The sequence below is a fragment of the Stegostoma tigrinum genome, chromosome 4 (assembly GCF_030684315.1).
Source record: "Stegostoma tigrinum isolate sSteTig4 chromosome 4, sSteTig4.hap1, whole genome shotgun sequence".
NCBI lineage: Eukaryota > Metazoa > Chordata > Chondrichthyes > Orectolobiformes > Stegostomatidae > Stegostoma > Stegostoma tigrinum.
In genome coordinates, this window is record NC_081357.1 from 56,894,616 (window position 1) to 56,909,645 (window position 15,030).

Consider the following 15,030-nt stretch of genomic DNA (forward strand, 5'->3'; position numbering starts at 1 on the left):
GGTAGTTGTTAACTAGCAAGATAGGCTGTAAAAGTTTTCAGGAAACAGCTAGCAGAATACGTAGAATGGTGGATGATACTACTTAGTGTGGTTAACAAAGAATCAATGTGTGTTGGTGTGAAAACAAGGAATGGGAATATGCACAGAACAAAAGTCAATGAAGGATGAGACTATACAGGCAAAATTAGGGGTAGCAACAAATAATTCTCTTGATGCTTGTGTACATATATAAAAGCATTCAAAAAAGCTAAAATAGTTTTAAAATATAAATAATGGAATAGACCACAGAGTATCAAAGTCATGATAACATTGATTAGGCAGAGTCAAAGTAATAGACGATATCTTGGGAACCCCATTTTAGAAAGGATCTTAAAGTTACAAAGATTGGTGAACAGTCCGCAGAATTATGCCAGGGATGAAAAGCTATAATTGTAACAATAAAATTAAAATAATTATATGTTTTACATTTAATGCGCCTTGGATCAGAAGTGCTTCAGTAGAGTCTTTCAACTAGGGATAGGTAGGGAAACATCATTGGCGGAGAGAGGTGATGGCCAAGTGGTATCATCACTGGACTATTAATTTTGAAACCCGGGTAATGTTCTGGGGACAGGGGTTCAAATTTCATCATGGCAGCAGGTGGAATTTGAATTCAGTGGGTGGGGGGAATGGAATTCTGGAATTAAGAGTCTAATAAAGACCATGAACCCATTGTTGATTGTGATGAAAAACCCATCTGGTTCACTAATCTCTCCTTCAGCAGTTTCCTAAGAAATGCTGATTGAATGTCATTTAAAAAAACTACCAAAATGTTTCCTGATACCCTATGCCCTGGAAAATAACCCATCACCAAATGTCAAATCATTGTTTGCAAACCACTAGGGGCAGTCAGAGCCAGGTGCCTCTGCTCGTAGCATTGAGGAGCTAGATATGGGTCTCCCCACCATCCAATATGGCTTTTTCTGTCTATTACGGATTATTTTACCCTGGATTGAGAGGAAGGGAAGGATTGAGTGAGATGAAAGTGGGTATCACAGTGGTCTGCACCGATGCTGAGGTGAGGTGACCTGACTGACCTTCTTATGGCACTGCTTGGTGATTTTTTTTGTCCCAGAGAAAACTGGGACTGTACCAAAGTCGATAACAATGTCAGACCATTCTGGCAGAGCTTGGTATCAAACCAACAGAAGTGGATTGCCACAATCCTATTCACTAAGACCTCTAGGCTCCCCCCGTCCATAAAATGGATCATTATAGAGTCATACAGTTGTATAGTTCCCCTTAGCTGCAATGTCTGGGGCAAATGTGACAAACTATGCAAGGTGGTTCTGGGCTGCAAGCACTTGTCTGAGTGTGTAATGACCTTTTAATCATGGAGCCAGCATCATATTAACAGTCTATTTGGGAATATATTGACAGTGGTGAGTTCTTCTGGTTAGGGGAAGTGGTAGAACCAGGCCAGCATCCAAGGAGAGGGATGCCATAGGTAGCTAATGAAGTGAGTTTGGGGCAATAGCACAAGAAAACTGATGAGCCTTATGGGGGAAACATCCTGAGAAAGCTGACAAAATGACACTACTAAAATATGGTAAAATTCAGGCCATTGGCAGTAACTTCTTACTCAATAAGCATTAGTCCTGCTTTACTATTTTTCCTCTCATGTTTGAAAAGGAAATTCAGCAGCATAATTTGCCTATAGAAATTTCCTCTGTCATCCCTTCCTCTTTGTGTCTTCAGGCACCTACCTTTTTATTTTTCCGAACAAATGTGCATTATGGTTGTATGGGTTGCTCTAGATTTGTTGTTCATTTGTTCCATGACTAAATGTGAGATGTAATCTCATCGTATTGCGACAAGGAGGATGACACAAATACTGTAGATTGTGGTGTGTAGTTTGACTATTTAATGCTTTGAAAAATCCCTCAAAGCAGAGTCAACTGATATGCAGAGTACAAAATGTGAGCCACCAGGCCTGGTGTAAGAGGGTCTTTTTCTGCTTGTCGGTTACCATTTGCAATCTGCTGTGTATGTATGTATCTTCAACTCTTTCTTGTCTCTTAGCAACACAATCCATATTGCCGGCTTGGCCCCTTGCATGGTTTATAAGGTAAGTGTAACCCTGGACCTGTTGAAAAATTGAGGCTAACACTAATGCAAGCATAGCACTGAACATGCATTTATTAGTTGGAAAACAGAAACTGAATTGGGGGCTCAACATTTCCGCTAGGAATAGGCCTAAACAGGCAAAATAATGCCAAAAAATGGTGTTGGTTTATATGCCGATCAAGTTATATTCTATAATATAGTAATTTAAAATTTACCTTTTTGGGACCTTTTATTACTAGTAAAACTGATGGACTCTTGCATGGTGGAAAGTCGTTTCCCCACAATAATATAATGCGAATTTATGCATAAGACAGGGCCCTGATTTCCTATTTTTAAAAAGCTCAATGACCAGAGACAGCTGGGTAGAGTGGTCCTTGGTTAAAAGATCCCAATATAAATAATGGTAGTAAAAACTTGGCAAAAACAGGGAGTCTAGTCTTTTGATCTCATTCTCAAACAATTTTATTTCACTCATGCCAAATCAGCTGAGTTAAACCTGTAGCCATTCCCCCATGTGTTGAAAGATTCCAGGTGTTGTATGATGAGCGATCTGAATTGTGATTTTCCTCTGATTATTTTGCTTTTCTATTGTATACCAGGTACTATATGGATGCAGCAAATAATGAGTTTAATCTATTCTGACGGTGACCCAGCTGCTGTGCAAAGCAAACCAGCAATAGAACGTGTGCCTTGGATTGAAATACCAAACTCAAATTTTCCAGCACGACCATCCCCTCGCCTGAGTGTGACACATTTGCCTTATCAACTAGTTCCAAAAGCCTTGAAGGAAAAGAAGGGAAAAGTATGAATTTTCTTTCATTTATTATTTATTTAAAAGTAGCTTTGCTCTTCATTATTTTTGTGTTTCCACTACAATTTTCTTTACTGCATACTGAATGCATACTACGGGTGACTAATACATTCAAGACATATAAAGTGTTTTCCCTGGCACTTTGCAATGTCTCCATATTTAGTTGTGTTTAAGTTTTGCAGCTCCGGCTCAAGTTCAGATGAAACTCGCTGTGCTGTTTGCCACCCCGCAATCTTAAAAATGGCAAAGATTGGACTTTTTACTTAGCTTTCTCACCCACCCATCTCCTAATCCTGTGTCTGCCTAGCTCAGTGAGTCAACAGTTTGAGAAGCTGGTAGAATTAGCCATCTGTCATATGTGATGACCTTAAAAGCACTGACACTTTCCTTTTTTATGCAGTTTCAGATTTGGCATCCGATACTATTATTAGTATTCTTCATGTGTGCATCTAAGCCTCTCCTGTATTCTGATGGCAACTATTATAACTGGAATTAAGAATCGAAACCACCACACACCTTCCTGTTCTTTTGTATCTTTCAGAGGGGAGTGTATTTATTAGAATGCAAAAACCAAACGCATTTCAATCTCACAACTACAATTCTAAAGCCAATCATGAATTTGGAAATGCAGCAAAACAATAGTTTCTCAAGACAGGGTGCCAGATTACATTGGCAAAGGACACATGTGAGAAAGGGAGGGGGCTGGAGTGGCTGAGTGGCACGACTCATTGGAGTGATTCTTCTATCTTTGAGCTCAAAATCCCCTCGTTCAGGCCCCATTTCGGACTTCTTGGCTGCAAGAAAATCCAACCACTGCTACAGTTAAGTGAGTGTATATCAATCTCTAGCCTGGATAGAAAAGGAAGGAGTGACCAACAGGAAGGCCATCTGCTATAAAACAACTTACCAAAGAAATTATGGTTAGCCAGTATTGTCGCAATCACATGGGGCAAAAGAGAGATCACTGTACTGAAGGTTTGTCATCAAATATATTTTTTAAAAATGTGCTTGAATTTACTAATCTACTTTGAAGAATCAGTCCAAATCTTGACATTATAAATTTATAGCCTGTATGATTAACAAATGAAGTATTAAAGCACTTGAACAGTCATAAAATCACAGTCTGCACTGTCATGTTGATCCTCACCCTGAAAAGCAAATCACAGGTTTTTAAATGCACTTTGAATAAATAATAACTCTTCTTTTTCACTACATAATTAATCATTATATGAGAGATACTATAGACTAGATTCTGCCAGGAACAGAACTTCCCATGATTTATCAGATTCTCATGATTATGCTGTTAGGTTTGTTCATGCATGCTTTTGCTTTACATTTTATTTGTGCACTTCTAGCAATGTTTTAGATAATAATCAGGAGAATAATATCAAAATCTTTGGGACATTAATGAACAGATTGGATTGCTAATTGTGATTAAATCTAAGAGTTTTCATCACATGCTGTAGTCATTAGTCACCCAGTATATCCTTTTCAGTGCCAATTGGGATGCAAAAACCTTCCTTGCCCAATTGAGTGATGTTTGCCTGCCAGCCAATGAGCCTTTTAACAAAATTTCTAACGTTAAATGTCTTGTAAAGAGAACTGTTTAAAAAAAGACAAAAAAGCATCTTTTTCAGCGTGTCTTTGAATTTCATCCCTGGCTTTTCTCTGCAGTGTTCTGGTGATTAAACTTAAATTCCTGTAGCCTACAGGCTAATCCTAGAAGTTTAGAGATTTAGGTCAAGGACTTTCTTTTGGTTGGTGCAAGTTGGTGAAAGGAAAGGTCAGGAACTTTGGTAAGTTAAGGGTCTCATTTTGCGAAAGGGTTAACCCTAATTCTATCATCATTGGTAATGGTATGAGTATGGTGGAACATGACTGGGGGAGGTGCAACGTAAAAGCCTCTATGTGGGCCCAGGCTGCAGGGAGACAGGAGGGGGAACCATTCTGATTCAGCTGATGGAAAGATCCTTCGTAGAGAAGGGTCACCCTTACTGAAAGACATCCTCACTCTCTGCAATAAGCCCCCTTCCTTGCCTGGCTGGCTGTGGTAAACTCTACTCACTCACCTGTCCTCTGGGGCCTGTTGCACTATTGTCAGTAGGAGTCACTTCTGAGGGAGCTGCTGGGACTGAAGACTTCTGGCCTCTCCGATTGGCAAAGATCACATTATAAATGTAACACTGAAAATATGACTTTAATGTGAACTCATAATGTTAGCCTATCCTGGACTAATCCGGGACCAACGTTTTTAAAAAGTTCCAAGATAATTCACAGAAATGTTATGAAGCAATTTGGAATGCAGCCACATAAGGCAGTGTTTGGCTGCCAGCCAGTGAGCCTTTTATCCATATTTTCAATGTTTGTATGTCATGTAAAGAGAACTGTTCAAAAAAAACAAACGTCTTTTTTAATCTCTTTGATTTGGTGATGAAACTTAAATTCCAGTAGCCTACAAGCCAACCATAGAGGTTTCAAGATTTATGTCAAGGATTTTTTTTAAACCAATGAAATAAAAGGATTAATAAAATAAACAGAAAGATTCAGCAGAGTGGAAAAATTTAATGTCAAATCAGACACAGACTGGAAAAGAGAGTTTTTGAGAGGAAAAAGACAGACTGGGCTAAGTAAGAAAAAGAATCACATGCGTAAAATCTCCAAGTATTCACAACCTGAAGGATGAGATTTCAGACTTTTAATTGTCTATACACAATGTAAGGGAAATCTATTAACGTAAGAGCCATTAATAATTATCGCAATATTAAATAGGTACTTGGACTGTCATCTGCTAAACTTAACATTACTTGGCAAGTTCAAATTGCAGTTAAAGTACAACTGCAACAACTTCCTGAAAGCCTTGGGGAGGGAAAGTGCAAATTGTTGATTTGTAAAGCTACTAATGGTATGGCACAGATGAATCAGCAACTTGTAGAGAATTGCAATTCTTTAAAATATCTTTTTCTTTTATACATATTGATGCAAGCTACTGGCCAGATCATGAGCTGCTAATGGCGTGCAAGACACACGCCTGATGTTTCTTTGCTAAAATCTGGACCAATATGATCTGAAATAAAAGTTGAAAGCAAGTTGTTGAAATGGCTAATATCAGAATATACACTGTACTGAACAATCTTTGTGTTCCATATTCTATTACTTCCCATGTAGGTTATTTATGTTGCACGGAATCCTAAGGATGTCCTGGTCTCTTCCTATTATTTCCATCAGCATCTTGCCCTATATGAATCACCAAAGGATTTTCCAGACTTTCTAGAAAAATTCCTTGCAGGCAGAGGTAAACAGTTATAATTTCATGAGCTTTGTGTATATGAGATATCAGTTTGTTCAGCGGATCTCATGCTTCTGTACACTGCTGTCATTTATATATAAATATGTATTGAATTATAATGAAATGATTGGATGAGTTTCTTATCTCTTTGCATTCCATCTCTCAGTATTATACTTCTTTTAGCTGAGAGGAGTATCTTCAATTACATGTAGGCATTTCTTAAAAAGAAGGTATCATTGTCCCCAGCAAAGAGTCCACATAGGAGTAATTTGAAAGACTCTGGCCTCAGCAAAAACATTATTAGTAGAAAGTGGCAGATGTAAAATGAAGATAGATTTGTGCATCTAAAATGGAACATGCCACATTATATAACAGATTACTTTGAATTCTTGCTAGAATCTGTGCTCCTATACTTGTCAACATGTCACAAGTTGGATAAAATTGAACTTCTCATTGGCCTTCCATGCTGGGAACAGACTGAGAGGAGATGGGCTGGGGAGCTCAAAGTTGAGAGGAAGTTCAGGAGATAAAATGCTCATTGCATTCCCGACACCCTGGTTAGTTAAGGGTCTCATTTTGCAATAAGGTTAACCCTAACTCTGTCATCATTGGTAATGGCATGGGTATAGTGGAACATGGCTGGGCGAAGTTGCAACGTTGAAGTCTCCTTGTGGGCCCAGGCTGCAGGGGGACAGGAGGGGGAACCATTCTGATTCAGCTGATGGAAAGATCCTTCCTTGAGAGGGGTCACCGTTCCTGATAGACGTCCTCATGCTCTGCAATGATTCCCCTTTCCTTGCCTGGCTGGCTGTGATAAACTTAGCTTACTCACCTGTCCTCTGGGAACTGTTGCACTATTGACAGTAGAAACCACTTCTAAGGGAGCTGCTGGGATTGAAGACTTCTGGTCCTTCTGATTGGCAAAGATCACGTTAATAACTGTAAGACAGAAAATATGATTTTAATTTGAGCTCATAATGGGAGCCCATCCTGGACTAATCCTGGACCAATATTAGAAAAATTTTCTAAGGTCGTTCACCAACGTGTTATGAAGAATTTTGGAATGCAGCCACATAGTGCAAATGGTGGAATGATTGCTCGATACCCAAGTTTTTAAGGAGATATTAGAGTAAGAAAGAGACTGAGAGGGCTTTAAGAATGAATTTTAGAGCTTCAAGTATTCAGTCTATCAAAGGTGGAGCAATTCAATTAGATCTGTCTAAAGGCCGGAATAGATAAAGAAAGATGTCTCAAATTTACTGAGAAGTGGCAGTTTCCAGCAGATAACCACTCTGTACCTTTTCTTTATGCTGTGAATGACCTCCACAATTCTGATACCAGACTTCAATTAAGATTCCTTCAGAAATTCCATTCTGACAGTTCCATCATAATGCAGAAATGCCAAGGAAGGTGAACTACTTGTTCAACCACTTGCTCACAGCAGTCAGCTGCCATATTCTAAAATTCAAAGTTCCAAATTGCTAGCCATTTGGACAGCTGGGTGTGGTTGAGGTATGTTGGTTGGGTGCTGTGTCGGGTCCCACGGTAGGCCGTGTGTTGGGCCAGGGACTGGGAAAAGTAAGAGTTCTGGGGGCAGTGTCTTTGGGGAATCTTTAAATCTTTTCCATCTCATCTTAAAAAATATACTGTCTAGTTTTGAATTTCCCTATACTAGGGAAGCAAAACATTTGTCATTCACCTTATCTATGCCCCTCATGATTTTATAAACCTCTATAAGGTCACCCCACAACCTCCTACAGTCCTGTGGAAAAAGCCCCAGCCTCACAAGTATTAATTTTAATTACAAATAGAAAGAAATATCTATATTGTTTAGAAATAAATGCAGAAGAACTTTCAAAAAGAGTACTGAAGTAGTCTGTGCTCCCAGGGTCATTTTTGTCACACTTTAACCTAGTTTTGTCTGGGACCAGTGAAAATTAGTAGACTTAGCAAGGGTCCCAATGTTACCATTTAGAGGAAAATGGGAGTGAGACGGTTTTTCTCCTCAATTAACTATTGTAATTATTAATTTCCTTCTGTAATCTGTCCCAGCTCAGAACTGGAGTCATTCTTTCATTTCTCACCTATTTCTCTTCATGTCATCTTTGCGAATAGCTTGTCCACACAAGGTACCCCTTCTATCTCAAGCCTATTTCCATGAAACTGTGAAACATTCATGTTCTTCTTTGCATATCCACCATCAAGAAAATCCACCTCAAAAATCCAACCTTAATTCTTCCATCCTTGTAGACTGCCATCCCATCTGCAACCTCCCCTTCCTTCAAGTCTTTCAATTTGGTGTCATCTCCCAATTCCATTCTCCTATTTCTTGCAATTCCATGTCAGGGCACTAAAGTAACCTCAGTCAGGCCAACATCCTTTGTAATTGTGCACAAAATCCATGATCTCTCACCACCCTTCTTGAACAGGCTGCAAACTTGGGCACAGTTGATGTAATATTAGGCTAAAATGCAATAACTGGTCTTTAAGATCAATCAAAATGAATACAAGCAGACACGTGCACTGAGCGAGTAAATTTGTTCAATAATCATAAACTACTTCAGACATATTCAAAGGGTGAGCATCAAGTCCTTTTGCTCATTCGGGTTGCCTCAGTGATGGCTGGCACTTGGAGCTTGATCTCAATTTCTGGTCCGATGGTGAAGTCCAATGAACAGTGAAAAGTCTCTAATATTAATTGTGTACTGGATTTGATGTCGTGTGCTGAATTGCCTCTTCTGAGTACTTTTCCCAAGCATTCTCCTGTGCTTGGTAGTTAAAATCAAGTACCTATCCACATACCTTTTTAAATGTTGTAATTGTGCTCGCATCCACCATTGCCTGTGGCAGCTCGTTCCATACATGCACCAACTTCAGGTCCTTCTTAAATCTTGTTCCTCTCCCCTTAAACCTATGCCCTCTAGTTTTGGACACCCCTATCCTGGGAAAAAGACCTTGGCTGTTCACTCTATCCATGCCCCTCATGATCTTATAATCCTCTACAAGGGCAACCTTCTAGCTCAAACCTTCCAGTCCCAGCAATATCCCTGTAAATCTTTTCTGCACTCTCCCAGGTTTAACAACATCCTTCCTACAGGAATGTGACCAGAATAACCTGTTTTCACATATTTTTCCAATGTCCCGACAATTTCTCATTACTATATTCAATTAACTCTTAATAATCTGGTTTGGAGATGTTATTTTTGAATACATACACTACAGTTGACTGTGTATAACTCTGGTCTACCATTAAGCTGTGTGGAAAAACCTTCTTTTTATTCCACTCTTCAAAACCCTGGTAAAACCAGAGAATTTCCTCTTTGCAGGCTCTCATGTTTCTCCTGGAGTTCCCTGAGGATTTCTCTTCAGCCTTTCTGTTTCTCATCTAATATGTTTACCATCAATTATTACATCATTCCCAAGCAGAAATACAGGTTCAGATGTACACTGATGACAGGTAACTCTATTCCCAAATGCCACCACTCTTGATTACTCTTCTGCATCTGTGCTATCCAGTCTTGGTTGAGCCAAATATAATCAATATATTAGGGAAAACTGAAATCACAAACACTGTTAGATTTAGATTATGTGATTGTTCTCTTCAGGCCCCTATCTCAAGTTGAAACAGCCTGATACCTGCCTCTTTAACCCAAAACTCAAGTTCTGACAGTGTATCCTCTCCATCGCAGACTGTTGACATCTCTCTCCATGGATCCATCTCTGATTCAATACATTTGCTGCTGACAATCTTATTAATGCTTTTGTTGCCTCCAGATCATTTTTTTTTCTAGTTAACCTACAAACTTCTAGAGTGCATAGACCTTTAGTTCCCTACAACATTCTACCCCTTACATCCTAACTCTCACTGTCCTTGTGCTCACTGAACTACATTGGCTTCCAGTCCAACTGTGCATCACTCTCAAAATTCTCATCCTTGAGTTGACTTCTCTCCAGAACCTCACCACCTCACTCTCTGTAATCTCCTTCAGTCCTACAACCCTGCAAGAGCTATACAATCTTACAATTATATCTCATGCTTTCCTTGTCTCACTTAGCATTCATTCAGCCATTTGGGTCCTACGCTCTTGAATCCCCTTCCTAAATCTTTCTGCCAGTCCCCCACGCTGATATAAGATACTTCTTCAAGCATTTGTTTTTTTTTCTTCCCAGGATGTGGGCGTTGTTAGTTGAGGGCACATTTATCACCCATTCCCAATTACCCTTGAAAAGTTGATGGTAAAATAAAAAGAGAAGGTGCTGGTGAAACTCAGCGAGCTGACAGTGGAAATGGAAAATGAGTCATACTGGATTTAAAACATCAAATCTGTTACCCTCTCCACAGATGAACCTGGATCTGCTGACTTTTTCACATACTTACTATTTTATTTCAGATTTCCAGCTTTCACAATATTTTGTTTTTAAGTTGACAATGAGTTGCTTTCTAGAACCACTGCAGCCCATGTGGTGTAGGCAGACTTACTATGCTGTTAGGAAAAGTGTTCCAGGATTTTGACGCAGCGATAGTTAAGAATCAACAATGTAGTACCAAGTCAGGATGGTGTACGGTGAGGAATTTGCAGCTGGTGGTGTTCTCACATGTCGGCTATCTTGTCCTTCTAGTTGGCAGATGTTCTGATTCTGGAAGGTGTTGTTTGAAGAGCTTGGTGAGTTGTTTCAGTGCATTTTGGAGATAGTAGACCCTAGCACCGCTGTGCATCAGTGGTGGAGGGTGTCAATATTGAAGGTCTTCAATGGAGTACCAGTGAAGCAGGCTGCATTATCCAAGATGGTGACCAGTTTCCTGGCTATTGTTGGACTTTTGTTGAAGTAGAGAGTATTCCATCACAATCCTGACTTGTCCTTTATATATGGTAGACAGGCATTGGGGAGGCTGATGTAAGTTACTTGGCACAGAATTCCCAATTGCTGACCAGCTTTTATAGCCACAGCTTCGCTTCGGTTTCTGCTCTATGGTAATCCAGAGGATGTTGTTCGTGGGGAATTCAATGATGGTGATGCCACAGAATATCAAGGAAATGGTCATTATGTGGAACTTGTGTGGAATGAGAATGTTACATGCCACTCATCAGTCCAAGCCTGAATATTGTCCAGGTCTTGCTGCAAATTGTCGTGAACTGTTTTGGATGAGTCCCTGATTATGCTGAACAGTGTGTAGTTTTAACGAACATTTCTATCCTGCTTTATGAAAGAAGGAAGGTCGTTGTTGAAACGGCTGAAAATAGTTGGGCCTGAAGAGATCCTGCAACCGTGTCCTGGGGCTGAGATGATTGACTTCCTCCAATAATTACAACCATGTTGTCTTTATGCTAGGTATCGCTCCAGCTAGTGGATATTCTCCTACACGCCCCTCCACCCTCCCTCACTGATCCCTAGTGATTCCAGTTTTGCTCAGGATCCTAGATGCCACACCCTGTCAATTGCTCTCTTCTCCATTTTTGGTACAGGGCTGCCGCGAGCTAATTAGACCTGACCTAGCCAAAACAAATGTCAAGGGACATGTTATTATTATGTGAGTGCTGCTTACTGGCACTGTTGACACCTACCCCCATCACTTTGCTGACCATTAACAGTACACAGATGCAGCAGTAAATGGCCATGTTCGACTTTGGATTTGTCCTGCTTTTTGTGCACAATACATATCTGGGCAATTTTCCACATTGCCAGGTAGATGCCAGAGTTGTGACTGTACTAGAACAGCATGGCAAGGGGATGGAGTTAGTTCCGTAGCTCAAGTCTTCCGGATTATTACTGGAATATTGCCAGGTCACACGGCTTTTGCAAAGCCCAGTGCCTTCAATTGTTTCTTGATATCATGTTGAGTTACTGAAACTGGCTGAAGTCTGTATCTGTGATGCTGATGACTTCAGTCGGAGCGTAAGATGGATTGTCCACTCAGCACTATCACTTTCACCAAGTCTGTTACCTGACTTTAACAGTAAAGTGCCTGGGCATGTTTTAATTCATGAAAGGCATGATATAAAAGAAAATTGATGCTAGTGTGATGTAATTTACAAGAATGTATAACTCTGGAATGTAGGACTTTTGAAATGCTTTTGACAATTACGTTGCGGAAGCAGGTAGACTTGTAAAGTCCGTTTTCTCATGAATTAGGTTGATAATGCTTCAGTTGAAAATTGAACACTGGGAATGCGTTCAGGCATTAACTCCAGAAAAGTAAAGCCCTGAACTGAAGCATTGCCGATTATTTTCTTCAAACTTTTTCCAATAATACAAGATTATGCCAGTGGTTTGGTCTTGAAACTTTATGGCTATTTGTAGTCAAAATAATCATACTCGTGTACCACCATGCAGATATTTATTTTAAGGAGCAGAGATAATAGGAACTGCAGATGCTGGAGAATCCAAGATAATAAAATGTGAGGCTGGATGAACACAGCAGGCCAAGCAGCACCTCAGGAGCACAAAAGCTGACGTTTCGGGCCTAGACCCTTCATCAGAGAGGGGGATGGGGTGAGGGTTCTGGAATAAATAGGGAGAGAGGGGGAGGCGGACCGAAGATGGAGAGAAAAGAAGATAGGTGGAGAGAGTATAGGTGGGGAGGTAGGGAGGGGATAGGTCAGTCCAGGAAAGACAGACAGGTCAAGGAGGTGGGATGAGGTTAGTAAGTAGATGGGGGTGTGGCTTGGTGTGGGAGGAAGGGATGGGTGAGAGGAAGAACAGGTTAGGGAGGCAGGGACAGGTTGGACTGGTTTTGGGATGCAGTGGGTGGAGGGGAAGAGCTGGGCTGGTTGTGTGGTGCAGTGGGGGGAGGGGACGAACTGGGCTGGTAGCCCGAAACGTCAGCTTTTGTGCTCCTGAGGTGCTGCTTGGCCTGCTGTGTTCATCCAGCCTCACATTTTATTATTTTAAGGAGCGTTGTTTTTTTATGAAGCACAGTAAAGATTTGTGCTCTGCTTTATCTGATTATGTTAAATTGTGCAATTTAAATTGTGCAAAATGGTATAGATTGTGACAAATATGTTTTCATTTGTTTATTTGTTCATAATTATTAATGCAGTTGAACTGAAATATAACCTTGATTTGTTTTGTTCTCTAACAGTGGAATTCAGCTGCTGGTTTGACCATATCAGGGAGTGGTATGCTCACAAGGATGAATTCAACTTCTTGTTCATGACTTATGAAGAGTTGAAGAAAGTAATAATATTTTGAAAATATTACCTTTTTCTATGTTCATACGATCAGGAATAGGCCATGTACTATTTTGTACTTTACTGCAATTCTCCAACCTTTTCAAGATATCTGCATTTCTCTAATTCTGTTCTCTTGGGTGTGCTGATTTTTTAATTGTTCTGCAATAATGGCTGTGCCTTAAGATGCATGTGTTCAAAAGTTAGAATTACTTCGCTCAACCTCTCCAGCTCTCTTTCCTCCTTTTTAAGATGCTTCTTGAAACCAACATCTTTATGCAAACATTTTTATGCCAATTGCCCTAAAATTAGACAACTTTTGTATTAGTGATGCTTTTGTGAAACAACCATGGACATTTCACTTTATTAATGGCACTATTCAGCAATGGTTGAGGTAATAGTAGTAATCTAGCTCTAACTATATGAGACTGTCTCCTAGTGCTAGGCTCCCTAACCAGCAGAATTAGTTTCTGTGTGCCAACACCCTCGGTGCTTGAAAACTTTGCAGTCACCCCTTGGTTTTTGAAATTCAGGGGAGTGTTGCACTAGATTATGCAATCTTTCCCAAATAATTTAATTCTTAGAGTCCAGTTATCATCCCAGTACATCATTAATGAACTCCCTCCATGGCCAGTGTAAAAAAATTAGCAAGACGTGAGTCCCAAAACTGAAACAGGTAAGTCCGAACCAGAGTTCTCTGTAGCTACATCATGATATCTACCTGTTTGTTTTCCCTAGTCCACTTGACAGAAAGGCCAACATTTTATTTGTAATTTTGATTATTTTTTATATACTGTGCATGATATTTTAATGATCATGTACATGGATCTTGAGACTCCTTGGCCCTCCACAGTTTCAAAGATTATCACTGTTTGGAAGCTGCTTTGATCAATCATTTTTGGACACTTATGGCTGGATGAGGAATACAATTAAGTGGCCTGTTTGTTTGCAGAAAAGTTGCCTGTGTTGAGTTTTATAGCCACGTTTTGAATTGAAGTGAAGTATTATTTACATGTGGTTATTAAATGAGATAATCAAATGGGTAATATAGTTGTATTTTGAGATGGATCATGAACATGCTGGATGGGAGATATTGTCTCGATGGACTTTCAGAAGGCATTTGATTAGTCACATACAGCAGGTTAGTAATGGTGAAAATACACAAAATTGTAGGTAACCTTGTGATCGACATTGCCAGTTGGTAGGGATGTAAAAATTAAAGGAATTCCCTGGTAGGATAAGACAAGTTGTATTTGTGAGTATTTTGTATTATTGGCAATTGAACATCTGTAATGATAGTTGGGTTGAACAAAATTGATTGGAACTCACGTTTACTATCGGTATTCCTACTCAGGTTCAAATCTGGATATCTAACTCTACTGTTTCATGTACTTTCACCATTGATAACCTGTTGTTCTATCTGTATTTAACCTATATATGAACTGTGTGAAATAGCATGGTGTTGCCACATTGAGCATTTTGACGAGTTTGAACTTTATTCTATTAACATAATAACTTGAGTTGTTCCAGTCATGTTTCTATGACCAAGACTAAAACCCTGAAAGAGGGGTATCAACAAATTGTTTGATCACAATTTAACTTCCTAAAAGGTTGCATTGATGGAGCAACTTTCATTACTTTGTGGTGTCCCAAAGTAT

General features: G+C 39.7%; 1 protein-coding gene across 3 annotated transcripts in view; it reads left to right on the forward strand.

The window, feature by feature from the left end:
• Positions 1-15,030, forward strand: part of LOC125452231 (amine sulfotransferase-like) — a 102,877-nt gene that overhangs the window by 82,028 nt on the left and 5,819 nt on the right. For all 3 annotated transcript variants that reach the window (XM_048530401.2, XM_048530404.2, XM_048530403.2), the window contains 3 exons: positions 2,706-2,908; positions 6,083-6,209; positions 13,285-13,379. In XM_048530401.2, the coding sequence (XP_048386358.1) occupies positions 2,706-2,908; positions 6,083-6,209; positions 13,285-13,379 (425 nt within the window). The remainder of the gene's footprint in view (positions 1-2,705; positions 2,909-6,082; positions 6,210-13,284; positions 13,380-15,030) is intronic.